At 39.9% G+C, this 18,094-nt stretch overlaps 1 protein-coding gene across 7 annotated transcripts in view; it reads left to right on the top strand.

Moving 5' to 3' along the window:
* The window catches only part of WRN (WRN RecQ like helicase), a 46,523-nt gene that overhangs the window by 25,610 nt on the left and 2,819 nt on the right, over positions 1-18,094 (top strand). For 5 of the 7 annotated variants that reach the window (XM_074905265.1, XM_074905261.1, XM_074905263.1 and 2 more), the window contains 15 exons: positions 170-351; positions 1,655-1,756; positions 2,121-2,213; positions 3,497-3,638; positions 7,209-7,379; positions 7,459-7,553; positions 9,049-9,124; positions 9,300-9,370; positions 10,927-11,008; positions 11,292-11,404; positions 12,297-12,411; positions 13,596-13,721; positions 15,468-15,630; positions 15,905-16,119; positions 17,536-17,607. In XM_074905265.1, coding sequence (XP_074761366.1) covers positions 170-351; positions 1,655-1,756; positions 2,121-2,213; positions 3,497-3,638; positions 7,209-7,379; positions 7,459-7,553; positions 9,049-9,124; positions 9,300-9,370; positions 10,927-11,008; positions 11,292-11,404; positions 12,297-12,411; positions 13,596-13,721; positions 15,468-15,630; positions 15,905-16,119; positions 17,536-17,607 — 1,818 coding nt within the window. Of the gene's footprint in view, positions 1-169; positions 352-1,654; positions 1,757-2,120; positions 2,214-3,496; positions 3,639-7,208; positions 7,380-7,458; positions 7,554-9,048; positions 9,125-9,299; positions 9,371-10,926; positions 11,009-11,291; positions 11,405-12,296; positions 12,412-13,595; positions 13,722-15,467; positions 15,631-15,904; positions 16,120-17,535; positions 17,608-18,094 lie in introns of those variants that run through there. The other 2 variants (XM_074905264.1, XM_074905267.1) reach the window with 2 other exon arrangements.

Here is an 18,094-nt window from a genome sequence, read left to right as displayed (position 1 = left end):
AATCAGACTTAACAGTACTGTGGAAGTTGAGTGTGAGTTTAAAGCCATTGTAATGTAGGCTGAATTTGGAGTCTGTAGCAAAAGGTTGTCGCCAAGTGTGTGACCATTAGTTCAGCCATATTCTTGATGTGCATTTCAAAACATTCAGCATGTGGCTCCTGTTTTGTAGTGTGTTGTGGCTACAGTGGCATTTGGAATGGGCATCAATAAAGCAGATGTCCGGATGATTATTCATTATGGTGCCCCTAAGGAAATGGAATCCTATTATCAAGAAATTGGAAGAGCTGGTCGTGATGGGCTTCCTGCTTCTTGTCATGTCTTGTGGACTGTGACAGATTTGACTTTTAACAGGTAAATAACTGAAGACAGCTGCTTTCACATGGATAGCCAAAACATACTGAAAGAAAGAGGAGGAGGGTGGGCTTTGAAAATGTGATTTATTTTTCATTATGGTTCCATGTCCTTCCCTGCATACACACAGTATGAAGTATGACACGCTTTTTCTGGAAGATAACCAACAAGTTCACTGATGTTAATGAGTTTGTTTTGTTCCAGTTCTGAAGATGCATTGTAAGACAGGCTGTAGTAAGACTTGATCACTTGTCTTATAAATTGTCTGACCTGGTTTTAGCCCTGGCTGACCTGGTTTTAGATCCATCATCACCCCTTAAGAGTGCTGATGCTTTAGAATGACTTTTTCTCTCTACTATTTAAGTGTCTAAGTAGAAAAATACATTTATTTTTTTCTGGTGGGGGAGTTCCAGTTGTAAAGATCTCCTGTTAGGTTTGTCTGTAGCTGGTATGAAAATGAAAACCACAGAAAAGTCTGAACTCAGTCATTTGAACTTGTGTCAGCAGATTGCCAGTCTCTGAAATAACATACTTCCCGACTCTTTCTTTTCCAGCCAGGCAAAAACTGTCTTAGCTTAACTTTGAGCTGGAATGGTATAGCTGCATTAATGTGGTGCCCAACACCTGTGGTATTGGCTTGTTTTCCATGCCATGTGGCACAGTGAGGGTGGTGCAGATGGTAGCTCAGGTTTGGCTCGTGCAGCAGCTCAGAGCATGGGCAGAGTGAGTGTTCCATACACACATCAAGTACTTGCATGCTATTTTTCAGTTGGATGCTTCCAGTGATTGCTATAAAGGATGTTAAATTAAGCAACAGGTAGTTGTGTCGACATACCACCTCTGAGTTTCTTGAAAGAGTGATGATATCCTAGCATGTTTTGTAAACTGGTGGTGGCATTAATGAAAACTTGCCAGAATTTGGAAAAATAGTGTGAGAGAAACTGCCCTCTGTCAATGCCCTCTGCCTGTTCTTCACCCCTCTGTGCCTTTTGGCATGGATTTCTGAAAATCAGTGGCCTGTGGGGTTGGAAGAAACAACCTGTCTCCTGCCCTGTTTAGAATAATCATTATATTTAGATGAATATGGATAAGGTGCTCTTCTGAGTATGCCCTGTGCTATAAGAATCAAGATTGTGGAGAAACAGGCAGGCGGTTTGGGTGTAGTTTTAGTGGGACATTTTTCTAGCTGTTTCTGGTTAATTTGAAACAGTTGTCTGGCATATTTGATTTCAGGTGTGGGCCAGGGGAACAGTGGTCAGTATTTAAGGCTGCTCTTTTTCTTTTCTTTTCTTTTGACTGACAGACATCTTCTAAGTGAGATACACAATGAAAAGTTCCGGTTGTACAAACTGAAGATGTTGGCAAAAATAGAGAAGTACCTCATATCAAAGAGCTGCAGGAGGAAGTGAGTACTGGAATCCATTTAATGCTTAATGTCATTTCAGTCAGCTTTGATAAGGGCCATTGTGACTTGGTTACAACTGGGCATTGTAACCAGAAGGCATCTTGTACTCGTGTTCTTCAAATTATGTTTTATATTAAAAAACAGCATAAAAAAGAAATGGCCCTCAGCATATTTATACGTATAAATCAACTGTTTCCTTATTTACTTTTCAAAAAAACCTCAACTTTTTCTTTAGAGGAATCGAGGCCAAATAATTGGCTCCCTGGTGGATTAATTAATGATGATGATTTCAACTGTTTTCTGCAATAAATTTAATGTATAAATTCTTGGTGTTTTATTTAATTCCCTGCATTCCCTTGGGTAGAGTCATCCTGTCTCATTTTGAAGACAAACGACTCCGAAAGGTTTCCTCTGGCATCATGGGCACAGAAAAATGCTGTGATAATTGCAGATACAGGTAAGCTTTCTTCCCTGAAGACTGATACAAGAGGTTACATTCTCTCAGGCTGACTTACAAGGCAAATTAGCTAAAAGAATTTACTTTTTATGCATCTGATCTACAGATGTTCAGCCTGAAGTTTATCTTTGAACAACTGTCTTAAACCTTCTAAATAGTTGAGCAAGCCATGAGGCAGTCTATGATCTCTAAATTAGGCTGTGGGAAAGCTTGTAAACAAAGTATGGTCACAGTTCCTAAAAGGCTTTAGAGCAACACTCTTAGACTGAAATACACTTTTCATCAGTTTAATTCCTTTTAGGTAATTAATCCCAAAAGAAAACACTTGTAAGTGGAGTGCGATACCATGTGTCTAAGGTTAAATTGCCCAAGTGTTAAGGGAGATGTTCCTGTTACAGCGTGTGCTGACATATGTTCTTTCTAGCATTACTAATAATTTCATGGATGTGCTGAAGGGAAGTCAGGGGGTTAGTAGTCACACAGATATGAGCAGAAACACCTTCCTCAGTTTCTTCTGTGTGCACATATGTGCTTCCCTTGAAGTTAAAGGATTTCTTGTTCTTGCTGGTAGCCTCATGCTTCCTGGTGTTCTGTGTTGCTTTCTGCTATCACTTCAGCTAAACTTACTGTATGCTCAAGGACCTTTGCCTGGCCTCTACTAAAACTAACAAAGAGAATTTGAGAGATTACAGTGTCAATCTTTGCAGTCATGTTGCTGTGCTAGTAAAGAGCCACATAGTAAATTTGTATCGTAGAACTGAAATCACTTGAAATAGATAATTGTTCTCCTCTTCTGAAGTGATTTATGCCAGTAATTATTTGATGGTTTCTTCCAGTCAGTAATAAATGCATTAACAAACCCTAGAAAATTTTTAATGGGGTTTCTCTTTCTTTCTGTGTTTTCCCTTTGTTGTTTTTTTTTCAAAAAGACAAAATCCTCTTTGCTATGAGGTGCAATTAAAGAAATGTCATGTATGCTTAAAACAGTCCAAATATTCAAATACTGAATTCAAAAGATTGCTGAGACAATGTTGTTCTGCCACAGCAAGTACCATGAAGAACTGCTTTTTGTTGGGTTGGGCAATTGTCTTAACTGCAAGTGATTTTGACTTGTTCTCATGTTTTCAGTCCTAGTTCTTTATACTTAAACATCTTTAATTGTTTGTATTCATGTAACTAAGTATTTATTTTATTCAGTTACCACCTGATAGACAATATTTGAATGAGGGGGAGAGGGCTTGATTTGTATGTGTGTTAAACTTGGTTTTCTTTGTGCATTTCAGAGCTACTTATCTTGCAGTCGCCAGTGACTCAGAAGGTGGTTTACAGGACTTTGGGAAGCAAGCATATCAGCTGCTGTCTGCAGTGAGTGCCCTGGAAGAGAAGTTTGGAATTACAGTTCCCATCCTGTTTCTTCGAGGGTCTGTAAGTGATAGTAAGAATCCTTGTATGTGTTGTGGAAGTGGAGGGACTGTTACAGTGTCCATCTTTATTGATACACCAATGAATACATTGATATACATACACATAAATGTGTGTAGACACACACACATATTTAGTACCTTTTTCTCAGGGAGCTGGATGTCTGTAGAGAGGTAGTCTAGACTTTCTAAAGCTGCTCAGCGACAGTTCCAATGCAGTGAACTAGACTGTTGTCTTTAAAGGTAATGGCCATAGAAATAGTGGACTTCCTAAGCATATTGTACTTAATTTCATGCACATACAGCAAAGGAATAGTTTCTGCCTTCAAGCTCTTGCCATCTTAGTTCTGTTTTTCCTAACAAGGCAATGTTCAGCCATCTATGGCCCAAGAGTTCAGCTTAGAAGTAGTACCTGTGATTTGCCTTGTCTGGAGCTGTCCTGTATTTTGTGGATTGGTTTGAGTTGGTTATTGACAATTGTGTGTTAAACACATGAATGCTAGCCCAAGTATTGGCAGAGGTTCTAAAGCCCTTCCTGTGAGGCTTGAGCTTTTGGTTTTTTCTGTGGTGAATTTGATGCTTTCATGGAGACAGTTAAGTGTTTTTTAATGAAGATGCATGGTTTCCATTATCCTGAAAGGAATAGCCTTTTCAGAACGAAGAATAAACACATCTTTGTTTGGTAATCGGTTAGATTTTATGTTTGAATAAAGCAAATAATGGCTTGCCTTCTAGCTTTGTATTGTTGGCTGACTTGGAGTAGTGAGATGGAAAGTAGGATACTAGAATGAATATAAATGACTTCTACATACCTTTACTTACAATGTTTTTTAAATACTAGGCAAGAAACTCATCAGAAATAAAATACGAGAATAAGAACAGAATTTGTTTTTGTGTTTACAACTTGGAAAAATCATCTGTAGTACTTCAAAAAAACTGGGTGAATGAGCTCCCTCTTTTTTCATTTTAATAAGAAAGTTAAGTTGCTAACTGTCATACAGGTGTCGAGGGGGAAAATATTCTGTTACAGATTTTAACATAGTCTTGGTTATTTGTTAGACATTACTGGAAGAAGTGAAGATGATGCTGAACTTGCACTGTAATACAAAATAACCTTTTACTGCCTACAAGAATAACTTTTCTGGGCTAACATAACTAAAAAAAAGTTTCTTCACTGCGTCAATGTGTAGTCTAGAACGAATGTCTGAAATAATTGATATCACTACAAGTTTACATGCTATATCTGACCGAGGCTGATAGATAAGTTGCTTAAAAAGCTTGTCAGTAGTTGATGGAGGATTTGTGCTCTTTTTAAGTTAATGCTATATTTTTGCAAAGTCCAGATGGTCTCCAGCAGACTTTGGGTAGACCACAAGGGAGACCACATTTCACTTAAGATCTGAAAACTGAGTTGGACCATGAAAGTGAACAAGGTCCTCTGGGAAACTGAATTAAAGCTGCATTGACAGAAATATTATACTAACCCTGCTAAGCAAAGAAAAATATGCAACTTTTAAAGTCTCCTATCAGCAAACAGGGGAATTAGTAACTATTCCAGCAGTTACTGTTAGTGGTCTCAGTGACTGAGTGGCTTTTAGTAGTACCTCTATCATTTAATAATTTGTATGAAGCTGAAATTGCTGGTTTGGTTTCTGTTGGTCAGACCTATGCCAAACTAATTACCAGTGTTTAGCCCAAACATGGACACACAGTTTACTCTTGCATCTTATTCCTTTTCTAGTTATTTCCATTTGTTCTGTCAAAACCATGCTCTAAAAATGTGCAGCCATTGGAGTAATTACTCCAGCATAACTGAAAATTTAGGAATGTAGTCATGCTTTAAAATTAATGCCTGTTAAAAGTTTAATGAGGGCTCTCTAGAAGAGAGGACATGAGACCTGGCACTTTCTCTTTGCCTGCTGAATAGGTGACTAACTTGTGTTGGCTACCAGGACTCTGTGCCCTGGTCCCATCTGGCAGCAAGCTGAGTCCCTCTTGCCTGTGGTTGGCTGCTGCAGCTTCCATTCTCTGCTGTGAAAGGTCTGAAACAAGCCTCTCCTCCTGCCGTTCCTCTCGCTATGTATGTATGATAGCAGCTCCTTGGCTGTCTGAAGTTCTTCAAATTGCTCCTCACTGAGATCACTGGAGATGGTATGGAGCTCAGCAGGCCACCATGTGCTGACTGCTGTCTGTCCTGGATTTCCTTTACTTGGCTTTCTCTTTTCTACATCAGCCTCTTCTATTTTCCTTTATGTGGAAAACTGCATTCTTGGGGATAGATGCTCTGTGTTTGCATATTGCCTAGCATGAAGAGATTCTGGTAGAAGTACTAACAAGAATTTGGAAAAGCTGCCTTAACCAGACATATTAATGGCAGGAGGTGAGCTTACTCCCCACTGTCTCTTGTTGTCCAAGATTATAATTGTTGGTCACATGCCCTGCTTTTCTTCCCACCACCCCTTCCTATGGGATGTCCTTATCTCACCAGCATCACACATACATATATGTATATATGCACATACATTCTCTGGATGGTATGATTGGTGTATATACATGCACATGTGTATATATAAAAAAATTACTTGTTTGACCATGGAGTTTCCCCAGTGGAGAGGGTTTCAGCAAGTCTACAAATAGCAGGGTCTATTTCATATTCTAGCAATACACTGAAACTTCTTTCTGTCTGAAGCACTTTTATGTGCTAATGCTTAATTCCTTGTTACTTCCCTGTTTTGGGAAAGTTCTCAAACTTCAGGCTCAGGCCAAGAGTTTTTCTTTATGAAAGGAACTCTAGCCCCTTGCCATCCATTTGGGCCCTGAGTTCAGGGTGGGATAAGAACCCATCAGACAAATTAATTGGCTTTTTTTTAGTATGACCCATTGGTAAGAGAGGAGTTGGTCAGCAACTTGTTTGTTAACATAATAAACAACATTTCACGATGAAGGAGGAGGAGGGGCAGAGCAGATAATTCTAGTGAGCTTGTTTCTGGCTTTGTACTCCTGTCCTGGGATTTAAACAGGATTTGTCAATTTACTTCTCTAGGCTCTTTTTAATTAAACAGAAAAAGTAACTGCTGCTGTTTGAACTCATGCAATGTAGGATTGATGTGAATTGGTTGAATACAAACTGCACTGGATGACTTTCTTTGCTGCTGTGGGTGGCTGGGTCATCCCTGCAACCTACTCTGTTATAGGAAGGGAGATATTTTAACGGTTCTGTGATCTAAGTGTAGGTTTGTCTGGGGTATTACTACAAAAGGTAGTCATGATCTTGTCACAGCCTTGGTAGAAAGCACAGGAGTGGATTAGGTTAATAAAGGTGAAACTGTTCTTCAGGTGACCTGAATGAGGCAATAGGCATGGTTTATTACCACTGAGGTGTGGTTATTGTAATGGGTATTATGTGAACTTGAATAAAATACTTCGGCTTGTGACTTACAGGGAAGTTCTTCTATAGAGAAATGTTCTTGAGGACATGCTCCTTGCATCTCCAGGTCTTTGATTTACTGGTTGGATTGGAAACTTTCTTCCATAAGAACTGGAGAAGCCCGACCAATTCTTTCTATAATTTCAGAGTTCTCAACGCTTACCAAACAGATACCGAAGACACCCTCTCTTTGGTAGCGGAAAAGACTGGCCAGAGAACTGGTGGAAATTGCTCTGCCAACAGTTGGTAATGGAAGGATTCCTCAAAGAAGTCTCTGGACATAGCAAGTTTGCAACCACATGTGCACTTACCCAGAAGGTACTTTTTGGTATGAAGCTACCTATCAGAAGCTTTTTGGAGTAATCTATAGCTAAGCTATATGTTTTATTTCTTACAGGGTAGAAACTGGCTATTAAAAGCTGGATCTGCCTCAAGTCCAAGTCTTCTGTTACAGTCCAGTGAAGACCTTAATCTGCAGAGACCTCTTAAAAGGTGATGATAGTATATGTGTTCTCTTGAGCACTTTTTAAATTAATTTAACATCAGATCAGTTTCTGAAGCCTGCTTCTGGAGGTATCTAGGTTGGACAGGAGACTTCTGCAGTTGATTTTTCTAGCTAAAGCTTTCCCTTAAGCAGTATCATAATACCAAAAAACCCTCAGTTGTCACGTCTGGCTAGACACCTTTCCTGACTGCTGATAGGCCATGTTGTCTAGTCCTTCTGGGAGTACATGGCTCACAGCTTAAATGTGACAGTGCCTCATCACCAAGGTCTTCAGTGGAACTAGCTGGATGGTTGTGTAACTGGGAAGGTTAATGGAGAAATGTATTTTGGAGAAACTATCAAAACTAGTCAGAAGGTGTGTCTTCATCAATGATTCTGGGTAGCCTGAAAGAATGTTGTGGTAATGCATCCTCATGGAGAAAGCAATCAGCTAAAACCAAGACATGGTAGAGGCAAATCTGTCAAGATTTATGTTACTTCTAGTGCTCATGAGTTAAACTGTGAGACTTTAAATAGAGCAGCTAACAGCTTGTTTTCCTCACTATGCATGTGACCTACTTTTTAATAAAATTTAAGCTGAGAATGGAACTCTTTCATTTTAATAAGAAGTGATTCAACACATGTGTTATAGTTTTTGTCTTTGTGTATTTCTTGGTGAGTATGTCTGTAAAAGTGGGGTGTTTCTTCAGTGGTGGTCAGGTATATGCTGTCAGAGTACATAGCTCCAAGAAAATAGCATGGCAAGTTTTGCTTCTAATCTTTTGCTTCTGGTTATATTTAATAAACAGTCTTGTGCTGGTCTTCACAAATACTAATTCTGACCAACCCTTTTGGAGTGAAAGATAATGAACTGGAGGTTGCAGAGGCTTTGCTATGACAAAAAATCATATTAGAACAAAGCTCTTCAGTGCTGGCCTTAGGAGCCTGTTATGGTGTAGATTGTCATTACCCGATTTACTTATTTTTTTAGCAATACTAAGACAAAGTACCAGTTTTCTTTTGCCTTCTAATATTCTACTGTTGGGGCTCTTTCAGCTACTGTCTACAGGTCTTCTAGAAAAAAAAAAAAAAATTGCTTATGACAAAACAGTAAGCAACTGCAGAAGCTGTATGCTTAATGCAAATCAGAAAGTTGATACTAATTTTTTTCCTCCAGTAATGGGATCTTTAAAATTGAATGTTTTTCAAGTGTTGTCACAAATTCCTTTTTGTCACCAAAATATTTCTTCTTTCCATAAGACAAGCTTCCTTTACTTGTTAAAGTTTTAGTATTAACAGGCTTTGAGGTCCTCAGTGTTTTTTCACAAATGGTGGTGATTCTAATAATTATAAAAAAAATCAGTAAGAACTTGTGATTTGCCAAAGATATCCCTGTACCAAGTTGAAATCAGTTTGCTTAAAGTGTTAATTTTTTTAAATGGCAGTGTCACTATACAAATGACTTGGTCTGGTTTAATTAAGATATATTTCATTTTATTACAGCAGTAGACCTTTACCTGTGCTCTCAACGCAGCGCTCCCCAGACATGAAAGGAACAACGCAGTCACCAGTCAAGCAGGTCTGTATGAGTACAGCTACTCTTGCACTCTGTGGTCAATCCTTGGTGGGTAAAAAAAAATCTTGCGAGTGTACCATAGCGTCCCAAATGAGTATTTTGCTGCAAACAGCAACTTCCCTGGAAAGACTGGTAAATCAGTATTTGTTTGTCTTGTTCTGCTATTTTTTTTTTATAGATGTGTCTCTATGATATGTTTTCAAATGAGAGAAAAGGGAAAACTCCTCCAAAAAACAATGTGTTTAACAGGTACAGTATTCTAAATTTAAACAGATTTACCTAATTTTGACTGTGCTAACAGGGATACTGTTTGTAGGATGATACTTAAAACCAGCATTCTCCTATATGAAGTGAAGGTAAAAATGTTTAATATATTAAAGTCAAGTGCTTAAAATTTGATGTATACTGCATTATATTTCGAAACATTGAACTATTAAAGCATTTAACAGGCTTTGCTGAATTTGACAAGTTCTGTATACTTGTAGTGTCACAGGCAAAGCAAGCTTTATTGTTGAAGTACAAACTTTCTCACTGAGAACTTTAAATCCAAGCAAGAAAAGTAGCAAATGTTGATAAAAATGAAGTAATAACAGATTTGTATTGGACACTTTTACTGGGCCCACGGTTAGGTTTTTTTCAGTCTGTCTTCGATGTGGTGATTGAAATTGTAATGGATTTTAATTTGTGATGATTTAAAATAAGAAATAGAGAATATCTCTTTTCCAACAGTTTGCAAAGATAATTCAGGCACACGAGTGACAAAGCTGTGACTCAATGTTAAAGCTGGAAAAAGCGAATGTATGCCTTGTGCAGGGACTGTAAATGAGCATGTAGGTTTCTGCTTTTCTATGCTAGTTGGGAGAAGGCTGAGATTAGTTGAGGTCCCCTCAGGTCAAAAGAAATAAAACAAGCTTTTGCAAAAAGCAGACCAAGTAATTTGTTTCCCTGGCTTGTGTGGTGCTTCAGATTAAACCCACCTTGCATTTCTGAGCTGTTTGATCCCTCCTTCAGGCAAGCAGCCTGATGCTGGCAGACAGGAAAATAGGGTATGTCACTTAAGCTGAATAATTGCCACTGTAGCCATGTGAAGAAAAATCCTTTTAGAGACAGCTACAATCCAAACCCAGTGTTATTTCACACTTTGCATAGGAAAGGATGCTTCTATTCCAGCTTGTCTGCTAAGAAATATTGCAGTATAATCATAGCAGTCTAATTTAGGGGTAAATATCCTGAAGTACATGAGCCCATGGACTGGTAACTGTGATGCTGCTCTCTAGGCAGGCATGCCTAGTGGTAACATGAGCTAATTCCGCTTACAGCGCAGCAGCTGTGTTCTTGTCACTGATGCTTTTGAAGTTATTATCTCCTTTTGACTGGGATTAATGTTATCAGCCATGGGGAAAAATGTAAGGTATTTCTCGTGGGATGCTGTCAGAATTATGTCATGAATGGACAAGTGCTTGCAAGAACATGCTTTTGTTAACAATAATGGGAATTCAGTTGCTGATAGGGATATTGATGGGTTGGTTTAGGTTTTTTTTCTACAAAACTGCAATTTCATCTGCTTGAGCTCTGTACAGTGGGAGGACCAGACACAGGAGTTCTGTTACATTAGGGATACTACTGATTCTGCTCCAACCAGCTCTAGTCCTGTATGAGTGTGGCGCTAGCATGAAGTGCCAGACCACAGTCTGATGGTGCTGTCAGAGCAGGCAGAATAAGCTGGGCTGCTGCTCTCCTGAAGCCTTATGTAAAGATCCTGAATAAATTGATCTAACACACAGCTTGCTTCACACTTCTTTTAGTGCTGCAGAGCACTCGCCAGTGAAATCTTCTCCTTTGAAGCCCCCAGAATCTGTTGTTTCATCCCAAGAAAAAGAACTAGAGGTAAGTTTTTGTAAGAGGGATGATATCTGTGAATTGCAGTCAACCTGTAGACCACAGTCTTCCTGTATTGGAGTGGCTGGCTTGGGCAGCTCTTAATATTTCAAAGATGTTTTGAACAGAATTCCCTGAAGAGGATTTAAATATGTTAAGATGGATTAATGGATTGCAGGTTTCTCATACGCTAGTGGAAAAATGAGTGAAATTATAACTTATCCTCTCATTAATTATACGTACATGAGTGATCTGGAGCTGCTTCATGAGAATTTGGCGCTCTTCTTCACAGACTGCTCTGTATGGCAAGTTGCTGACTGCTAGACAGAAGGTAGCTAATGAGAAGGCAATTCCTCCAGCTGTCTTGGCAACCAATAAGATCCTGGTGGACATGGCCCGAATAAGGTAAAGTCAGCACGCATACATGTTGTACAAACGGAGAAGGTTGCAAGCCAAGTCATAAATCCCTTTTCTGCTTCTGTTTAGAGAGTATGCCTCATTGGTAGAGGAGCAGCTCTTTTCCTCAGGAGCTTTGTTTGCTCTAATATCCTTGTACACCATTGACTGGTCTGTTTTGAACAGTTACTGACATAAGACTTCATTCTAGTTATTTAAAAAAAAACCCCCAAATGACAACTTTGCCTGTCTTTGTATCCAAACCTCCTGTCATGTTGACCAGTCAAAGGAGGGGAGGCGTGTGTTTTCTACTAATCCTTACCTTTCCATCTTCTCCAATGTGTGTTCATCATTTTAGAATGCCCTCATCCTGCTAAGGGTCGGCTACAGGTCAGCAGTTGTCCCTTACCTTGCATTAGTAGCTCTGTAGTGTAAAAGAATAAGCACAATTTAGTGTTGCTTTCAACTACTGAAAGCAGGGGGTGGAAATTCTTCATTGTCTTATTGTGTAAAAGGGTATTGTGGGGCAGCTCAGTTGGTAATGCATCTGAAGTGCCTTTGCCAGCTACACAATACTGCTTGTGTAATGTGTAAGTTATTCCATGGAATAGTTCTGGGTTTATGTGCTCTTCGGAGGTAAAAGCAAATAAAATGTATGTGGTAAACCAATCCTCCAAAGTATTAAGCAGCAAACTTGGAAGTATTTGCTGTGGTCAAGCTTCATATTCAGAAGTGACAATAGTGAACTTAATTAGTTGCAGAAATGCTGAAGGTATAGCTAATAACACTTTCAAGTATTGAATAATAGATCTGTAGTCCAAGCGTGTGTCCTCACGGACACTTGATGTTTCAGCATTGGCATAGGACTTTTTCATAGTTTTTATTACCCGTCCTAAATCAGGCCTACGAATGTTGAGAATGTGAAAAGAATTGATGGTGTATCTGAAGCAAAATCCACCATGTTGGTCCCTCTCCTGGCTGAAATTAAGGACTTCTGCCAAGTGAATGGTTTACAGGTATGACTTAATAAAGTGTCTGCTACTTTGTAAGAGCCTTACAGACATAGTTTTGTCTGTAGCTGTCAGATTTCTCCTTCAGAGTTTGTTCTAATCACAGCTATTCAGCCTAAGCATGGCAATGAATCTTGCTAGCCTTGTGAACAACTAGGCTTCCAAAATCTGAATATGCTACTTGGCAATGACATTGGGACCTGGCTGGGTGTTCCAGATTAGCATGGTCCTTTTGAAAGTACAGGATATTCTTATAAAGGTCTCCCATCTGGCCAGGCTGAGTGTCTAATAGATGCCATATTATTGAGAGCTTGCAGCTAGTTACTGATCTGGGGTGGAGACCAAGGGTATAGTAAGTGTTCCTTCACGATGGTTTATTGACTCTGGAGGGGGTAGGGCTTCGCTTCCTCTAAGTTTCTCCTTAGGAAACTGGCAAAAGAGCTTAGGTTTCCAGCTGTTGGAAATAGTCCTGTTCGGTTCTTTTTGCAGTTGATTTTCTTCTATCTGAGACTATAGAGTGGCTCCTCATCAGTCCCTATAGTGAGAGACACTGCTAGGGAGGGATCATGGAGCAGAGGATTAGAGGAACTATGAAGCAGTTTTGCTTTGTGGATCTTAATTTCTATGTAAATCTACGGTTAAAAGGATTTATCTAGCCTGGAAACCAGGTAGAGCAGCAATAATACTTCTCTGTAATGCTTCAGAACGTGCTGTGGAGTCTTCAGCTTCACAGAAAACTATCACAGTCTAGGAATGGGGACCAATAGCATTCTTAATTTGGTTTTGGTTTTTAAGAAATCTGTGTTGAGCAAAATATTAAATAGAGGAGTTTCCCATATTAAGTAGCAGACTGAATACTAGTTTTTGTTCTGCTGCAGTAGTTTTACATGTAGTAAGCAATACCTACGAAGTTGTGTTGACCTGGACACTATTCTTCTGGTTTGGTTTGGGTTTGGTTTTTTTGCAAGTCCCTTTAATCACATGCCGCTTTTAGGATGGGCAAATATGTGCGTGTCTGTCTGGATTCCCTAGTTGGTTTTGTGGAACATGGACTTGGTGTCAAAACCAACCTCCATAGAGATGAACGAGTCCACTTATGTTATTCTTTCAAACAACTTTGGATAATGGGAGGGTGATCCATTGGTTGTCACTGGGATAAAATTCTTCTAAATCCTCTTTATCTCACTTAGACTGACACATTCCCCACATCTGGAACTAAAGATCAGAAAGAAGCCTCTCCCTGGAAGTGTAATAGAATCCTCTCTCCCTCAGAGCATGTCACGTATGTCCTGTTTCAAGAGAAAAATCTCTCTGTGGTAAGGTCCCTTTTTTAAAGCTAACAGCAGAGATGCTTTGTCTAGAGGGAGGGGGATTTGTAGGTTCTCTTAAATCTACCCCAGCACTGGGCAGAAGGTTTCCTTTAAAACACTGAGTCAATATATTTCCTGGCAAATGGTAGCTCATCTAACTTATCTTTATGGACTGGTAAAAATATGAAAAATCTGGCTTGCTGTGAGGTAGGGTATGGTGAGATAAGATCCAGCTGCCTAATGGTCACTCTGCCTGCACAGCTTGGCAGGGCATCAGGCAGAATTGTTGCTGTTACTTCATTGGCCTGTTTCAGTACAGTTGTGCAGTGTGCTTTTCTATTGCTGGTGTTAGTTCTGCCTGCCTGTTTCTGTATGTTTGTCTTTACACAGTAGTAAGGGCATACAGGAAAAACTTCCTGATCTGGTAGCCTGCTGGCAAGGATACCAAGCATGGGGCTGTATCTAGACAGGTCTTTAAGGTTAATAACACTGGGATAAATGTCACTACACTGTTCCTGGTTTAGGTAGCAAATCCCTATTCCTTTCCCTATGCCATATCAATGCGTGAGACTTGCATGTCAAGAAACAAAGCTCATGGAAAGATTCAATGCAGAACTAAAAAGTGCTAAGTATTATTGTGGCTTTCTAGTTCAGATCTTTGAAAGCTGTGTTTCCTGTTAAGGAACAAAAGTTGAGCACGAGCACAAGTTACCTGACACATGTAAGTTGAAGTGCAACAGGCCATGTGCCCTGTGACGATGAGCCTCATGAGTTGATGTAGTTTTATTTAGTGCTTTTTAATTCTACAGTAGGAAACAGAAGTTGCTTTGAGTTTCGCTTTGCCTCTCCCAAGAGTACAGGTAAACCTTATTAGATAGTCCCCAACTTAAAAGCGTACCTAAAGAGTAATTAACAAGGAGCAGTTGTATAACTGTTAACAGGTAACTTGATGCTCTGTATCGCTAATCCTGCTCATTATATGCACAGTATATATAATATGTGGGGAGAAATGGATAGAAGATTGAAACCTGTTCTTTTGAGGAAGAAAAATAACCAGTTTGAAAGCTGTCCTTGAAAAGTACAGGTTTAGGTAGATAGAATTTGAGATGGTTTTTTTTCAAGGAAAATCTGTTGAGAGAAGATTTCATCTAACAGATGTGAAAATGAGGGCAATTTTTTTTCTGCCACTGTTACCCATGTTCTGCATAGATTTATTGAATCAAATGGGCTGCTGGAAGGTCAGATGCATCACAGCAACTTAGCAGGAGACATCTGAAGTTTTGACACAAATCTTGTGAAGGAGCTGGGCTGATACTCTGAGTTCACTGAAAGGCAAGAGCATCAGTTTCCTTTGTGGTGGAAATTGCTGGGACTCAGCTGCCACAGGGTGGAAAGGGGGTGGTAGTGAGTCTTGTGACACAAGGGATGTGAGCTATAAGCAGGCTCTAGTGAGCCTTTGAGGTGGCCACACAGCACCCTTCCGGTGCAGAACCTCTCTTCATCTGAAGTAAATTCAAGGTGAGATGTTGCACTTGAGTGGAGAAGAAGTAGCCTCAAGAGAAAAGGGCTCCTTACAAGCTGGAAAAGAAATGAGAACTGTTAAGAGTAACAAACCATTTTGGGGAGCCGCTTGGCACTGCTACGTGCCAGTATCCTTTGACTGCTTTTTCAGAATGGGAGGTTGACAGGTTTTGAGTTTTCAGTTGTAGTTCACTTATACCATCTTGGTTCCTTCTGCTTTTGTTTCCCTAGAGGACTATAAGTGAGACCAGATCTCTGCCTCTTTCTGAGGTTGGCACTCACCTCTTCCAGGCAATGAAAGCTGGCTACCCTGTCAACCTGGAGCGAGCAGGTTTGACTCCTGAAATTAAACAGATAATTTCCAATGTTATCCGTAATCCTCCCATTGACTCAGGTAAGCACTGCAGCTTCTATCTGAAGCTTCTTATGACAGTGGCATACAGATCAAAGGAATGAAAAACTGACAGCTCAGCTGCTTGTTTAGGTAGAACCCATAGTTTCTGAAAGGCCTGTGGCAAGGCAGAGCATAGCAATGATAGGGTCATTGCTTTCTTCTCAAGGTTAAGTTGTAAAATAAGGCAATTGTGACTTTATTAAAGAGCAAAAGAGGGTAACCGTTTACAGATCCCTTTACACTCAGTTGTATTGTATTTATATTTTTTTCCAAGACACCACTGAAATACAAGCTATTAGAAAACTTGTTCCTGCAAATATCGAACTGTATCTCATCAGGATGACTATTGCATTACTGGAGAAAGAGGATAGGACTAAGTCTCAGGATGGCTCAGGTGTCAAAAGGACGTTGGTGTGGTCAGATGGGCCGCAAGAAAAAACAAGAACGGATGAAGCAAGCAAGAAAGATACCATGTTGAGTAAAACAAAGGTTAGTAAAAGAAGGTATGAAACTGGTTTTGTGAAAATAATGTTTTCTCTTTGTAGGAACAGACTAAAAGCCCTTCTCAGCTGTTGCTTAGTGTCTCATCTTCACAGTCCCCTTTTACTTCCTCTTTGAGTAGAACTGCCTCACTCTGAAGTGCTTCACTCTGCTCAGAGGAAAACCAGAGGGTTCCTCTTGTCAAGTACTGACCCAGGAAGAGGGCTGCCCTGTGGAGCCTAACAGTGATCTGTTCAATGTGTCACCCAGGTTGGTCTGTTCTGACATGGGACTGTCAGCTTATCTCTGCCATAGTAAATCCTGGACATGCAGCTCAGGAAGATCAGGCACGTGATGGTCCATCACAAGTGCGGGTTCATAGTGGCCTTGGAGAGGGGGGATGAACACTTCATCCTGTTGTTCAGCCCTTCGGGATGTGGATGCAAAAGGTCCCCTGTAAAATCCCAGATTGACAATAGTTGGGCAGCAGAGGGAAAAATATGAATTTCCAAGTTTTCCCCAGAATGAAAACCTTGAGTAAGCTGGCAAACCATAGCCACAAAGTCCATGTTCTGCCCTTGTGTTGTTTCTGTACATTGGTATCTGATCACCAACCTGATATGGGAAAAGTGATTCTCTCAGTGTGCAGAAAGCTCTAAGATAGAAGGGAAGTTGAGTATATGAAAAAAAAGAGGCAGTGCCTGCCAGAAATGTGTCCCCAGTCTTTCATGGGTTCCTCTGTTGCTGAAACTGCTGGGTATAGCCACAATAACAAGAAAAGTATGCTGTAAGTCTGACTCACTGGGGAGAAATCTCAGGAAATAAGGAGCTCTTTGTTGCTGTTTGAGGAAGGCCAGGCTAGTCTTCTGAGCCCTTGGATGGCTTCTGTGTCTCCCAAGTCCCCATTTAGCACCTTGTACAAAAGATGACCCTGGACTGAGTGGCTCCTGGTGGGAATGATAAAAAGAATTCCACTCTATATCTTTCCACTGCCTGTGCTAGAATTTTGACTGTTCCTTACAGGGTTTGGGGTTGACTTCTTAAACTCTGGCTCAAGCCTTGCCATTTTGCCAAACTGAATGTTTCTTGCATCCCTGAGTGGTGTTTTGTTCCTACAATATCTGTGTCTGAGCCTTCTTTTTCCTGAAGTTGACCTCCTGGCAGTCCAATTGTGTGAGCTCTAATTACACTTTTTCTGCTACTGTTAGCTGCTGGAGCTAATAACAGGAATGACATGCTATTAGAAATCAAATTAATATTGTATAAATGAGCAAACTGCAATCCAAAAGCTAATCCAGATAGTCTTTATTTACTTCTCCTTCAGAAAGTATCCTGGTTCTAATAATTCCCTGTAGCAAACAGCTTTTAAATCTGCTAATGAATGTTCTTGGGTTTTAACAAGATTATATTACGCTGCTTTTACAGGGTAATTTGATCAATCCGATGTTGAAGGAAGGAGCAGAGAAAACCCATCTGCAGGTGCTGCCTTCAGCTTTGGTAAACAGATGTTCTTACTGTAATAGCAGTAGACTTGACATTAGTGATGCTCTCAGATGTGTAGCTAATCTGAAAAAATTACAGCTTGGCTCTTCCAACCTATGACCAGCAGGCATTATATAGAAGTGAGAAGTTAATATCTTTGTGTCTACTATGCAATTTTTACCTGATACCTTTGCTGTAAAAACACATTCGAAAACACAGGACTTAGGAGTCGGAAGCAAGCATTTCAAGTTCCCAGAGCCAAAGAGATGGAGGAAGTAGTCTTCTCCACTACAAGTTAAAATGAATTAAGTTCCAGTTCTCTTGTATTTGAGCGGATGTACTTCACTTGCTCAAATTTTATTGTGGTGAAATGGATAAGAAAGAGCTAGTGATATCATTAAGCAGTGGTATTCAAAGTCTGTCAGTTACACAAATTTAAAAAAAAAAAACCAGACACCTCCAAAATGAAGCCTTTGTGTTGAATCTGGTTTGTGCAGACTTA

The sequence above is a fragment of the Athene noctua genome, chromosome 4, assembly GCF_965140245.1.
Source record: "Athene noctua chromosome 4, bAthNoc1.hap1.1, whole genome shotgun sequence".
Lineage (NCBI taxonomy): Eukaryota > Metazoa > Chordata > Aves > Strigiformes > Strigidae > Athene > Athene noctua.
This window is presented reverse-complemented; position numbering and strand designations above follow the sequence as displayed.